The sequence below is a fragment of the Coregonus clupeaformis genome, chromosome 37 (genome assembly GCF_020615455.1).
Source record: "Coregonus clupeaformis isolate EN_2021a chromosome 37, ASM2061545v1, whole genome shotgun sequence".
NCBI classification, from domain to species: domain Eukaryota; kingdom Metazoa; phylum Chordata; class Actinopteri; order Salmoniformes; family Salmonidae; genus Coregonus; species Coregonus clupeaformis.
Genome location: NC_059228.1, coordinates 29,756,985 through 29,771,468, shown reverse-complemented (window position 1 = coordinate 29,771,468; position 14,484 = coordinate 29,756,985). Strand labels below are relative to the sequence as shown.

At 41.7% G+C, this 14,484-nt stretch overlaps 1 protein-coding gene across 2 annotated transcripts in view; it reads right to left on the bottom strand.

The window, feature by feature from the left end:
• LOC121553279 (heat shock 70 kDa protein 12A-like) overlaps positions 1–14,484 on the bottom strand; it is a 40,980-nt gene that overhangs the window by 12,035 nt on the left and 14,461 nt on the right. For both annotated transcript variants that reach the window (XM_041866304.2, XM_045211606.1), the window contains exons 2-7: positions 12,321–12,397; positions 11,961–12,091; positions 5,096–5,282; positions 4,625–4,729; positions 3,729–3,845; positions 1,288–1,459 (exon numbers count right to left, since the gene is read on the bottom strand). In XM_041866304.2, coding sequence (XP_041722238.2) covers positions 1,288–1,459; positions 3,729–3,845; positions 4,625–4,729; positions 5,096–5,282; positions 11,961–12,091; positions 12,321–12,397 — 789 coding nt within the window. The remainder of the gene's footprint in view (positions 1–1,287; positions 1,460–3,728; positions 3,846–4,624; positions 4,730–5,095; positions 5,283–11,960; positions 12,092–12,320; positions 12,398–14,484) is intronic.

The following is a 14,484-nucleotide window of genomic DNA, read 5'->3' as shown; positions in this document are numbered from 1 at the left end:
GGGCTCCCAGCACCTATTACATCAATAGGTCTATGACGTCTTTGATTGATGCTGATGACACAATGCGTCAATTGAACCAACATAGGTGTAATACACTGTCAAAGATCAACAATCTCCATAAATGCTGATACAATCTCTAAGAGAGAAAATTGAAATAAATGTCACATTATTACAATCTGCCTTTCTTTGATAGAACTCAGGGATGGAGAACATTATGGAGGAAACTTTGCCTTGAGGTAGAGTGAAGTATCCTATTTCCATCTTTGAGGGACAAAACATTTATGGAAGTTTGACCTCTTCAATATGCATAAGGTAAATGAGCTGATGAACTAAAAGAAAGGGGAGATTAATCATTTCCATGCATGCAAGTGAATGCTACTGTGAGTGGCATTCAGTCATATCCCCAGTCAATAGCATAGAGAGATAGGACTGAAGGCACTAAGCTTCTAAATCTCTGGTTTAGATCATCTACGGACAACAAAAACTATTTCCTGAAACAAAAGAGTGATGAGTGAGACAGAGGAAAGGCTTGAGGGAGTTTACAGTCATTTGCTATTGCTGATTCACATGCTGTCAAATATTAGATTGGATTTCATTGGATAATATGGACCAGTTCTAAGGTGGCATTATTTACTGTTTGAATGACCTTCTGTACAATCAGATATCAGTATATTTGCCATGTTACATCCTGAATACAACAAGTAATTGAAATATACAGTACATAGGCCAATTTTCCCATAGTATTCAAGGGCATTTTAGTTAAAAGAAGCAAAAGCAAATAGACATTATTTGAAATTTGTCATGCATTGTTAGTGTCTGAATATGAAAATAAAAGTGATGTTAGAGCTGAGGATATTGTCCCATACATGATATCCGTTGAGAGGAAATGTATGTTTAAGATGAATTGAAGGCACTGGTTGTTTGACTATTAGCAGCATTTTACATAAACTTACAATACCACAATAAAAAACCTACAATATCACTGCAATAACCTGTGACCAGACTTCAGTTGGAAGATGGTTCTCCCCGGCCAACTACTACCCCTCCATGCTGAATAAAGTTATCCAGACTAAACTCAACAGACAAAAACACAGATTTTACACTTTTGGAATGATAAGCATGCTTGTCAACCAATAACCAATCTATAGTCCAATATTAATTTGAGAGGCACATACTGTATGAAATCGTCACATGGGAATGCAAAATGTTATTATGGTACATTATTGTGATGTGGAATGTGATGCTCATATTGTGATTGGCCTGTGGGGTGGCAGGGGTCAGATTTACCCTGGGTCATCCCTGCCCCCACATTCTCAGCGGGGCTGAAACCGTTCTGGGTGGTCTTGGTGCCAATGTCAATCATCTGGTGGAGGCGGAGCTTGCGGCAGTAGATGGAGGCTGCCTCAGGCTCAAGGGCGATGATCAGCTGCTCTGGGTTGTCAAGGGGAACCAGACCAGCCTAGAGGAAGGCAGAGCACAGACAGGAAATAAAGGACATCTGCTTTTTCCTTAACAGGGCCCCAATAAAACTTGCATTGTGAATAACTGTCCTAGTAAGTTACTGTGGACATCCCTCATTGCTAAGTATTCAGGGTATGCTAAGGATTCACGATACCTCAAAATAGGAAGTAAGACAATATGGCCATCACTACTCAAATAATTAATTTTCTAAAAGCAAACATACTGTCTACATACACTTATACAGTAATACAATACTGTGTAAATACCATCTACAGCTGGAAACATTTAACACAACCATAATTAATATAAAACAATCTAGTTCACTACTAAATGATAAATAGCTTGGGGGAAAGTATGGGGATCTGGGAAAGCCACAGATTTGAACATGAAAATATTCAAGGGATAAATCATGCAATCCTAACATAAAAGGAATTGCCTAAAGCTATTACATTTTCTCAAGCAACCACTGCTTTTACAGCATTCGAACAATGGAGACAAAGGAGTCCTATCGATCAACAGAACAATGGAGACATATCGATCAACACATGCTGTGATGGCTGGTTTGTGTTTCTGTCCACAATACACACATAAAACAGACTACGTATAAAATCTGAGCATTGCATCACATCTCTCCGCTCTGTGAGATCTGCATGTCGTGGTGAAGGAGTGGAGGAGAGGGAGTGGGTAAGGGAGGGGTGTGCCTGCTTCACCCAGTACCAATAATAAATGATCAAGCCAGAGGATGCTGAGTCACTGCAGATACGCAGCCTTACCCACCGCCACTGCCCCCCCGAACATCCTCCCCCTCTTACTGTGCCTCAATCCCCTCTGCAGATATCAAGTGATCAAGCCATCTAAAAAGCCTCTCTCCTCTCCGTCTCGCCTCCTCTCACATCTCTCCTTCCCCTTCCCCGTCTCCCTCTATTTCTCTCTCCCCCCTCCCCCCTCTCTCTCCCCAGCCCATCCTCTTTGTTCACTGCAGAGGGGAGGGTGGTGTCTCTCTCTGCCGGCTGCAGCCTCAGACAGACTGACACACCCATCCCACTGGGCTCAGACGGCATTTCAACATCTCGTTTGGATTTACATTTGTACATTTGAGTCAACTAACATTAATTCAATGTGAAATCAACAAAACATGTCACCATGTCATTGGATTTAGGTTAAAAGTTGGGTGGGGAAAAATACACAATTAATTTAGCAGACACTCTTATCCAGTGAGTGCATACATTTTCGTACTTTTTCAAAATTCCCTTACGTTGATGACTTTTTACAAATCCAATCAGTTTTCCACATTGATTTAACGTCTTCAAGTATAATTTTTCTGTTGAAATGACGTGGAAACGTTGATTCAACCAGTTTTTGCCCAGTGGGATTTGACCTTCTCTCATGGATTGTACCCCCACCCCTCCCTCCGCACACACCCACTCCTCCAGGCCTCTCCCCTGACATTCCTCTATAGTCTACACAGAGTACCACACCCATACTACCATGTGCTCATCATACAGCTCTGCAGCTACCTCCCACCACTCTTCTCCTCTGGGGGAAAGAAACAACCCTGCCTGTGTTACTATGCTGTGATGCTGTAAGCTGGCATGTCTGTATTGTAGAATTCTCACAATAGACACTTCATTCTCTTTTTAATATATATATATATATATATATATTATTATTATTCTCTTCTTCTATTCTCATCCTCAGTATACACCCTCTCCCTGCTATCTCTTGTCCCACTGCCCTATCCTCATCCTTCTCTCTTGGTACAACTCATTGTAATGAAGTAATCCCTTTCCCCGGTGGCTCCCTCCAGCTCCCCTCCCTCTCCTCTATCAGTCTGTCTGCCCCCATAAAGGAGAGAGCGAGAGGGAGGAGGGTGTTCTGCAACTGTCTGCCACTGCAGCTCCAGAGCAGCCCCCCACCTCTCTCCTATCTGCAATACATCACAGCAGCGGTAAAGCTAATCATGCACCGTCATCACTTTCTCTCCCAAGTACCTGCAGTACCTTTGTCAAACGACAGATGGCTTTCCTCTTAAGAGCTAGTGGTGAGACTATGCGGAAGCATAATTTACACTGAGGGGGATAGAGGGTTTGATCTGCAACAACATTGTCGTTTGAAATGTTGAGAGCCGACTACAGCAGACAGACAGTACTTTGAATGGAATATTTGACTTTGTGTCTGTGTGTGTATATGCATGAGCGTATGTGCCTCTCTGTGTGATTGCATGCGTGTGCACATGGACGTGTGTTGATTGACAGGGGCCCACCCACCTTGTAGGCTGCCTCCCTCATGAATTGCTTGGCTGGCATTTTCCAGATCGCTGGCACTGTGATGACCCATCTGATGTCTGTGTTGTCAAACTCTGCACCAGCCTGGTCACTTAACTCCTGCACGGGATCACATTAATCACGGCATCTCTTTTCCCTGACCCACCATAACATCAGCACTATCACTGAGTATTAAGAGCTATTTCTAATTCATAACAGATACATGTATTCAATATACACTGAGTGTACAAAACATTACATAGACTGACCAGGTGAATCCTGGTGAAAGCTATGATCCCTTATTGATGTCACTTGTTAAATTTTTTACATTTACATTTTAGTCATTTAGCAGACGCACTTATCCAGAGCGACTTACAGTTAGTGAGTGCATACATTTTCATACAAATCCACTTCAATCAGTGTAGATGAAGGGGAGGAAACCGGTTAAAGAAGGATTTTTAAGCCTTGAGACAATTGAGACATGGATTGTGTATGTGTGCCATTTAGAGAGTGAATGGGCAAGACAAAATATTGAAGTGCCTTTGAACGGGGTATGGTAATAGGTGCCAGGTGCACCGGCTTGAGTGTGTCAAGAACTGCAAAACTGCTGGGTTTCTCACGCTCAACAGTTTCCCGTGTGTATCAAGAATGATCCACCACCCAAAGGACATCCAGCCAACTTGACACAACTGTGGGAAGCATTGGAATCAACATGGGCCAGCATCCCCGTGGAATGCTTTCGACACCTTGTAGAGTCCATGCCCCGACGAATTGAGGCTGTTCTGAGGGCAAAAGGGGGTGCAACTCAATATTAGGAAGGTGTTCCTAATGTTTTGTACACTCAGTGTATTGTTTTGCATAAAATATATACCATGCAGTAGAACCTGTTAATACTTTACCTTTAGTGCTTGCTCCTTGAAGAACGCCAGAGCGTATGCAAAAATGTCAATAGCTTTTACTCTCTTCCCATTGGCTGCATGGAGTTCTGTGTCTATGGAGAGATTCTGATTGGGGGAAAGAAGCAATGACAAAGAAAACAAAAGTTCCATGTTATCGTAATATTTTAATTGAAACACCATACAAACATCTACTGATAAACACTAAGGCAGAATGAGCCAACATACTCGAACAGCCTTATCCAAATCATGTCCATTTATACATCTATGGTGAGATTTGTGCAATATCACTAGCCTGAGCCAACAGTTACTGGCTCTTTTACCTCCTACTTGGCACAGAACACAGAACTTCAAGAGCTTGCTGCAAAGTCAGCTCAGGGCAGCCAAACTGCCAGTCCTGCACAAGGGCAGACACAGAGTAATAAGGGAAGTGTGTGTGCGTGCGTGCGTGCGTGCGTGCATGTATGTCTTTACTGCAGTGGTGTGGAGTTTCATTTTGAACTTCTCCAGGTAGAGCCAGTGCTTGGACTCGGTAGGGTCCAGGTCATGGTAGAAGTCACGTGCTGCATAGCCAAAACTATGGAACTTCCTGTCCGGGGTCAGGAGGATGGTGGTAGGCGTCTTCTGATTGGATACTCCGGGGTCACCGCCCTCCCAGCGTCTGGGAAAGACCAAAAAAATTAAAACCAATGAGCAACTGAATTATGGCAGCTATTTGATGATTTTTTTACAACAAAGAGTACATTTCGGCATCTTGTGCTTTATTAGGGGGACATTCTCCAATTTGGTTGTGGGTGGGCCTCTATCTTTCATCTGTTTCCTTTTCATCTTAGTTTCATCTATCTTTCATCTGTTGAAACCACCAGACAGTTCCCTGCAGTGCATTTCCTCTATTTGTGTCAAATGGCTCAATATGTCTGAATAAGGCGGAATGCATTTAAAAGCATTCATGTATACTGTCAATATTACAACCTGAACAAAAATTTATACAGACAACAGACACGTCGAAGGTCAATCACACAAACTGAAATAGTGTGTCCTCATCTGTCCCTCGTTGTCAGTCATTAATGGCTTTCTGAACCTCAAGTCAAATCAAATACAATTTTATTTGTCACATGTTTCGTAAACAACAGGTGTAGACTAACAGTGAAATGCTTACTTACGGGCCCTTCCCAACAATGCGAGAAAGAAAGAAAATAGAGAAATAATAGAAAAGCAATAACACATAATAATAAAAGTAATAATAAATACACAATGAGAAATGATAACTTCACTATATACACAGAGTACCAGTGCCGAGTCGATGTGCATGGGTACGAGGTAATTGAGGTAGATATGTACTGTGATGTCACGAGAGGCTGTGTCCTGGAGGGACGTTACATCCCCCTGAGGTGGCTGCAAACCCAGACAGCTATGGCTCCATCTGCTGGTATGGTCGGGAACTCCACCCCTCTATGGCCAATCTTCCTACGCAGCTGAAACAAATGAGCTGATGAGCTGAAGGTTTGGGAAGGGAAGAGACACGGTCTCCAGGGGGGGCTCTCTGGAGGACAAGAGTGCTGCACGTCCACTTCCATGAGGAATATAAGGATTTGGAGATACTTACCTTTGGGAAATACTCACCTTTGGATATATGCACCTGTGGAAATACGTGTGGGACATTTGGAAGGACGTTTTGCTGGGTTGGCCACTAGCTGCAACGTGGAATACAGTAAGACTGGGGAAAAGTTATTTGAGCGAGGGAGAGTTATGATTTTGGATGTGGAAGAGACATCCCTGAACTGTTAACCCTTAAAGAGCCACCAGAGAACAGAATTGTGTTATACTTTCGTTAGTTTCCCAAGACCTTTAATAAAATCCTTGTTTTGGTTGAACCTGGTCTCCTTGCACTACTTGAGCAATCCCGCTGAAAGCTGTGTAGCCTCTCGTGACATCACAGTACATATAACTAGAAATAAAGTGACTAGGTAACAGGATAGATAATAAACAGTAGCAGCAGTGTATGTGATGAATCCAAAAAAGTTGCAGATAGTCCGGGTAGCTATTTGGTTAACTATTTAACTAACTATTTAGAAGTCTTATGGCTTGGGGGTAGAAGCTGTTCAGGGTCCTGTTGGTTCCAGACTTGGCGCACCGGTACTGCTTGCCGTGCGGTAGCAGAGAGAACAGTCTATGTCTTGGGTGGCTGGAGTCAGACAATTTTTAGTGCCTTCCTCTGACACCGACTGGTATAGAGGTCCTGGATGACAGAAGGCTCAGCCCCAGGGACTTTGATGGTCTGCTTGAAACATGTAGGTATTACAGAATGGGTCAGGGAGAGGTTGAAAATGTCAGTGAAGACACTTGCCTGCTGGCCAGTGCATGCTCTGAGTACGCGTCCTGGTAATCCGTCTGGTCCTGCGGCTTTGTGAATGTTAACCTGTTTAAAGGTCTTACCCACATCGGCTACAGAGAGCGTGATCACACAGTCGTCTGGAACAGCTGGTGCTCTCATGCATGGTTCAGTGTTGCTTACCTTGAAGCGAGCATAGAAGGCATTTAGCTCGTCTGGTAGGTTCACGTCACTGGGCAGCTTGCGGCTGGGTTTCCCTTTGTAATCCATGATAGTTTCCAAGCCCTGCCACATCCAACAAGCGTCAGAGCCGATTTAGTAGGATTCAATCTTAGTCCTCTATTGACGCTTTGCCTATTTGATGGTTCGTCAGAGGTCGTAGCGGGATTTCATATAAGCTTCCAGATTAGTGTCCCGCTCCTTGAAAGCGGCAGCTCTAGCCTTTAGTTCAGTGCGGATGTTGCCTGTAATCCATGGCTTCTGGTTGGGATATGTACATACGGTCACTGTGGGGATGACGTCGTCAATGCACTTATTGAAGTTGTGGACTGATCATTTCTTTGTCAGTGGGCAGGCGTGCAGGATCAGCAGGGGATCTAATACTTTTTTCCCTCACTGTATGTAGCTCTGTTGGTAGAGCATGGTGCTTGCAATGCCAGGGTTGTGGGTTCGATTCCCACGGGGGGCCAGTATGAAAAATGTATGCACTCACTAACTGTAAGTCGCTCTGGATAAGAGCGTCCGCTAAATGACTAAAATGTAAATGTAAAAATTAATGAAGCCGGTGACTGATGTGGTAAACTTCTCAATGCCATCGGATGAATCCCAGAACATTTTCCAGTCTGTGCTAGTGAAACAGTCCTGTAGCTTAGCATCCACTTCATCTGACCACTTCCGTATTGGGCGCGTCACTGGCACTTCATGTTTGAGTTTTTGCTTGTAAGCAGTAATCAGGAGGATAGAGTTATGGTCAGATTTGCCAAATGGAGGGCGAGGGAGAGCTTTGTATGCATTTCTGTGTGTGGAGTGAAGGTGATCTAGAGTTTTTTCGTCTCTAGTTGCACATGCTGGTAGAAATGAGTTAAAATTGATTTCAGTTTCCCTGCATTAAAATCACCGGCCACTAGGAGCATCGCCTCTGGATGAGCATTTTCTTGTTTGCTTGAGGCCCTATACAGCTCGTTCAGTGCGGTTTTAGTGCCCGCATCGGTTTGTGGTGGTAAATAGACAGGTACAAAAAATATAGATGAAAACTCTCTTGTTAAGTAGTATGGTCTACTGCTTATCATGAGGTATTCTAACTCAAGCGAGCAGAACCTCGAGATTTCCTTAATATTAGAGCTCGCGCACCAGCTGTTGTTAACAAAGAGACACAACATGACCTACACACTAATTGTGCTACACTAGTTCTGGGCAAATGAAGGATAACTATAATTAGTTTGGTTCCCTTGGAGATGAGCGTATGTTTGCTAAGTGCCCTGATGAGATTATTTTTATTTATTTTTTATTTAACCTTTATTTAACCAGGTAAACCAGTTGAGAACAAGTTCTCATTTACAACTGCGACCTGGCCAAGATAAAGCAAAGCAGTGCGTAAAAAACAACAACAACACAGAGTTACATATGGAATAAACAAAACGCACAGTCAATAACACAATAGAAAATCTATATACAGTGTGTGCAAATGTAGTAAGTTATGGAGGTAAGGCAATAAATAGGCCATAGTGCAAAATAATTACAATTATAATTTAGTATTATGGGTCAGTCTCACTGGGGGAGAAGCCTGCTGTGAGGGACTCATTTGGAAGATTTGGGGGAAATGACTGGATGCTCACTGCTAATCTAAATTACGATTCTTATATTTTTCCTCAACTTTTATTTATTCAGGGTAGCCCAATTGAGACCAGGGACTCATTCCCAATGGTGCCCTGAGTACCAGTGGTGTAAAGTACTTAAGTAAAAATACTTTAAAGTACTACTTAAGTAGTTTTTTTTTGTATCTGTACCTTACTTTACTATTTATATTTTTACCAACTTTTACTTTTACTTCACTACATTCCTAAAGAAAATAATGTACTTTTTACTGCATACATTTTCCCTGACACCCAAAAGTACTCGTTACATTTTGACAGGAAAATGGTCCAATTCGCACACTTATCAAGAGAACATCCCTGGTCATCTCTACTGCCTCTGATCTGGCGGACTCACTAAACACAAATGCTTTGCTTGTAAAATATGTCTGAGTGTTGGAGTGTTCCCCTGGCTATCCGTAAATTAAACATTTAAATCGTGCCGTCTGGTTTGCTTAATATAAGGAATTTGAAATTATTTGTACTTTACTTTTGATACTTATGTACATTTTAGCAATTCCATTTACTTTTGATACTTAGACTTTTACTCAAGTAGTATTTTACTGGGTGACATTCACTTTTACTTGAGTCATTTTCTATTAAGGTATCTTTACTTTTACACAAGTATGACAATTGAGTACTTCTTCCACCACTGCTGAGTACAACATTTTTTCTCACAAACTTTAACATTACAAATATGATGGAGATTATCTTAGGCTCTTTTGCGTACAATCTGTGTTTATCATTCAACAGCACTTTATAATCGTCATGACAATATTCATCATCACCACAGCCCTATAGACCGATGGTATGTCCACATGTAATAGACAGATAATTCTTCTCCAAATCACATCACAGCATGATCACGCTCGATAAAGCCCTAATATTTTTGAATGATCTATGTTTGGTTAAAACGTATACCCTAATTGACATGGTAATTTGATACAATCTAAAAATCCAAACCTGTAGCCTATTTATTCAAAACTAATTCCGTCACAACAACATAGCCTCAACGTGACAGTGTCTGCGAGTTAGTCGTTGTAACAGAAATATTTTTTTTTTGTTGTGATTCAAACTGTTGCTGAATGCAAATAACTTCACAGTATAGCTAAACTGGTCTACATGTAAGAACATGACAGGTGAAAAAGAGCTAGCCTACTGTATAATATGACCTTAGATGGTCTGGACTGGAATATGCCTCACTGAAAATTGCTGTAAGGAGTGAAAGTATGTAAATTATGCATTTATTTTCACTGTGCATACAGTCTGTAAGACAGGCATTTCGTGCAGTGGGAGGCCAGACAAGCTTATATTCAGACCTCTGACAATCACCATCTAAAAGCCTTAGTGCACGTACTGTAGCCTACATATTACTAAAGGGTGGCTTACTGTCAAACGTAGCATGAGCAGCAATTATATCTAAAAAATCTACACACAATAAAACATATTGTCAGTTGAGAGAGTAAGAGTGTTGGGAAGTTCTTGAGGAACTGGCAGCCATGTCCGAATAGCTGTTTTCATCTCAGGTTGGTTTTCTATTCGTAATTGGAATCCTGCTCCATTGTGAGGGTCAGCAACAGTGAGGACAGGGAAGGAATGCTAATGTAAATGTCATAGAGATGCAACTGGCTAATGCTCACTATCAATACACCAATGCATTCCTCCTCTATTCAAAGAGGAGTTATACACTGAAATCTCTATCATAAGAGAACTAAAACATTAAAGCACCCCAAAAGAGTTCCCTCGAGGTATGGGCAAACTTTACAGATCCATTCGGAGGGCTTATTATTGTTTATGTAAGGATTTGGAGAGCAGATGGTTCAATCCAAACTAAATAATCTTGGGGCTCTGGCTGTTTTCGCTGCAAGGTCTGGTAGCACCAGTAAAAATATCTTGCTCAACTGTTGTCTGATGTCTGGAGTTAATGACCCATGACAGGAGAGGATTCCCCAATTGACCATTCTCCCAGTCTGGCTCTCTCTATGTGTCTCTCTGTATTGCATCACCCTAAGGATGTGACATTAATGACACTCCATTTTATCTAGTACTCCTGCAAAACAACTTATTTCTCAGAGAAATGTCCAAGACATAGAAAGATGTGTGTATTATTCAGCACAGAATTGCTACATCTCAGTGTAACTGTTCTACCTCGTAGTCTAACCCACAACCCTTGTTTAAACTATTACAGAATTTAAGAGTTTCACCTTTGACAGATTTTTTGGTGTTAGAAAGTGTTACCCATTTTCTGTTGATATTTTGCAAGAGCGAAAGTGCAGATTTTGGTGGAAAGTCATGCATACAACTGTAACAAGTTGTATATAGAGTTTCCAGACATGGTTTCTCTATGTAAAACTCCTTAGAACTATTGGTGATTGCCAGTTAAATATCAAGAAGTTTAGCTATGAATTGAAAAATAATTCAAATCAACTAAAACCTGCAACACACTGGCCCTCTATGGATCAGATTGGCCACAGCTACTCTAAGATATGCCATGAATTCAAAGTTCAAACATGGCCCCCTTAAAACTAGTGCATGAAACCATTCTGTTTTGTGAGGGACTGCAAGGTATGGAGGTTGGCCCTTGTGCCTGACACACACAGGGAAAAGAGTTGACCTGTGTGTTTTATGGGTCAGCGGATCCTACAGGTCTCAGGACTGCAGTCTAGCTGGTTCCTCAGCAAAATGAACCAGCTCCTCCTACCAGTGCTAACAGGAGCATTACACTGACTGGGGCCATGACATGATGACTGCCAATGAGGCATATTATCTGGTGAGAGAGGGAGCAAACACAGTTTCTTCTGACCTTTAAGGACAGTCATCGGAATCCAGTTAGAAGCCTCCATGGCCCTTTATATCTCCATATGATGACAATACATTTGAGGAGCAATACTTTGATAAACACCTTTAACCTGGCTATCAGCAACCCTTCTGGTATGATTATGCCTAAATAAGAGCTAAGAACAGAAAGTAGCACTATGCATTCTTGGTTCTCCATCTCTCCTGCATCACCTGCCAGATAATATTCAATAAGACTCTGCTACAGAACAGAACAACCTGACCTGAGTGCACCTCCCTATGACTCCTTCAATCTATATCTGTCTCTCTCTATCTCTCCTCCTGCTCCCAGCGACTGCCTTGCAGTGTTGGCTTGGCTCACCTCATGGTGTGAATGCATTCTGGCTCCTTAGTGAAGGCATAAGCATAGCCGCTAGAAGTGGTGCCAAAGTCGACAGCAACCACCACGATGAACGAAGGTCCCGTGTGGGCATTCGAGTCCGTGTCATTTTGCTGAGGTGGAGAGGACAGAAAACTGTAGTCAACAAACGAAGAACGTTTAAGGAGATGTGTGATTTATTCTGGATGGAAAAGCTGGTGGCTAGTTGACGACTTAAGAAAACTGTGTGGTGAATCTCTCATACCAATCTCTCATTCCAAAGTAATGGAGTTGTTTGTACAGACTTCATACAGCTCTTGTGGATCTATCGCCATGCAGAATATTCCATGGTGTGTTTCTTACCTGAATGTGTGAGGGTGACAGTGGGGTGATTCCGGGGTCACCCATGCTCTTTGCTGGAGAGGGAGTTGCCATTGCATCTGAGGAGACAAAGACAAGTAGATACAACATGAGTCAACTTAGCTTAGCAACAATAAACAACAGAAAGCTTAATCAAAATAATCTGATTTAGGACATAGTTTATTTCCATTAGCACACTGACACTCCCTATTTCTCAACAATTCAAAGAAATTGTGCAGCTGTGATCTTAGTTTTGATTTTTCAGTCGTCCTCTGATAATGCACTACAAAGAATGTTACCATTCTAACCTTTTGTTTGAAACTCCTGGCTATCTAACAACTCTTAGTTTGAGAGAAAACGGCAGATGCACCTGCCTTTTAAACACATTGGCATTTGAAATGAATGAAAGATTGTCCATTTGCCACCACTTTCATTAGCTTCACTTAATAGTGCTTGTGAAAAGGCCCTTTGACAATGCACAATAATAGTGCTTCCTCTATGTTTTTAAGTGTCTGGGGATGGTCTCAGTCTCAACGGGACATCACGCTATCTGTCAGTTTTCCACATCGCTCGCCCTTTTCTCGCCCTTACAGAGTGGCTGAGTGGTCCGAATCCCCACAATGTACTTTGCTTGGTAATTACTGTGTGGAATTACAGACCACCTGTGGATAGACTCCATCTTCTCCACCCCCACCCCCATACCCCCACCTATAAATCATAACCTTGAGTCATATTTTAAAGGGGCAATCTGCGTTTGCTACATCCATTTTTATTTTATTTTTATGAATCATATTTATCTATTGATTCTTGGATAATATAACTTATAAAGGCCGCATGAGCTTACCCCATCAGAACCCAAAATATAAGCCTGTTTAACTTAATTGTTTGTAAAAAATAATAATCATTGTAGCAAACACTGCATAGCCTAAAAACATGGTTAAAACTATCATTTTGATATCATGCATGGTCAGTCCTTGTATCCATAGCTCTGTCTATGAATTTGAGTGAGAGTGGTTACATTTCTCCAGCCCCATCCCTCAGCTGTTCACCAAAAACAGTAGCAGGGTGTATGCTTTGTTACTGTTTGTGGCTCTAGTGGTAAATGTGTTCCAGTGCAGTCTGTGTTTGTTTACCTGGCAGCATAAAATACTTCATGAGAAATGTTATTAAATTGTATTGAGTTCCATACAAGCAGTTGCAAAATGTCGATGCAGACAATCTTTCTGACTAATTAGTGCAAGTTTATTTGGGCATCTGGGTGAGAATTTTCCATTAATTTCTTTAGAATTTCCTTGAATAACCCAATAAATCCTTAACTGTTGGTAATACAGGTCAACCAGAAACTACAAAGTGGTGTCGAAATCGATCGATCACTCACAATCTCATTAAGGATATGGCAATATAAATGTAAGTAATTGACGTAACTGGCAACAGCAAATATATCAGTTCATTTAATAGTGTGGTGCCTTCGCACTCACAAAGCATATGTAGTGTTATACAGTATAAGGATTTCCTTCAACATCCCCCATTATTGTGTTTAAATCCTATTGGTAATGTTGGGCTCTGAAAAAGCGTTAATAAGGGTTTCCTTTATGTGTATTCATCCTAAGGTGAGACATGGAAATAAGCAAACAATGCTCCTGCTCAACCTATCAACAGCCAACAACATTTCTTCAGAATGAGTGCTAAAGAATCAATGTTTCAATGAATGTACTGTTGCTCCCTTCACTATTCAACCCATACATATCTCTGAAGCGGAGAAGACCTAGAATAGCCTACAATCCTGAATTATAATAGTCCAAATAAAATCAAGTCCCAGCCACACAAGATCATTTTCTTCTAACAATAAGTGAAGAAATAAACATTTAGCCACCACAAAATGAGCTGCTAGATGAAGCAATAGATTGAGTATCCTCTTTCCCCTCCTTCCCTCCCTCCCTACATCCTAGCAGAGTGGTCCTGCTGCCTGGAATGTTCTACACACATTCTGGCAGAAAACAGAGGAGGTCAAGGGCCATTCGTCTTCCATAAGTGACTGACAGGCCAAACAGCCTGATACAGGTAACTGCCAAAATAAAGGAAACGCTTGAGTAAACGAGGGATACAAAGTATATTGAAAGCAGGTGCTTCCACACAGGGGTGGTTCCTGAGTTAATTAAGCAATTAA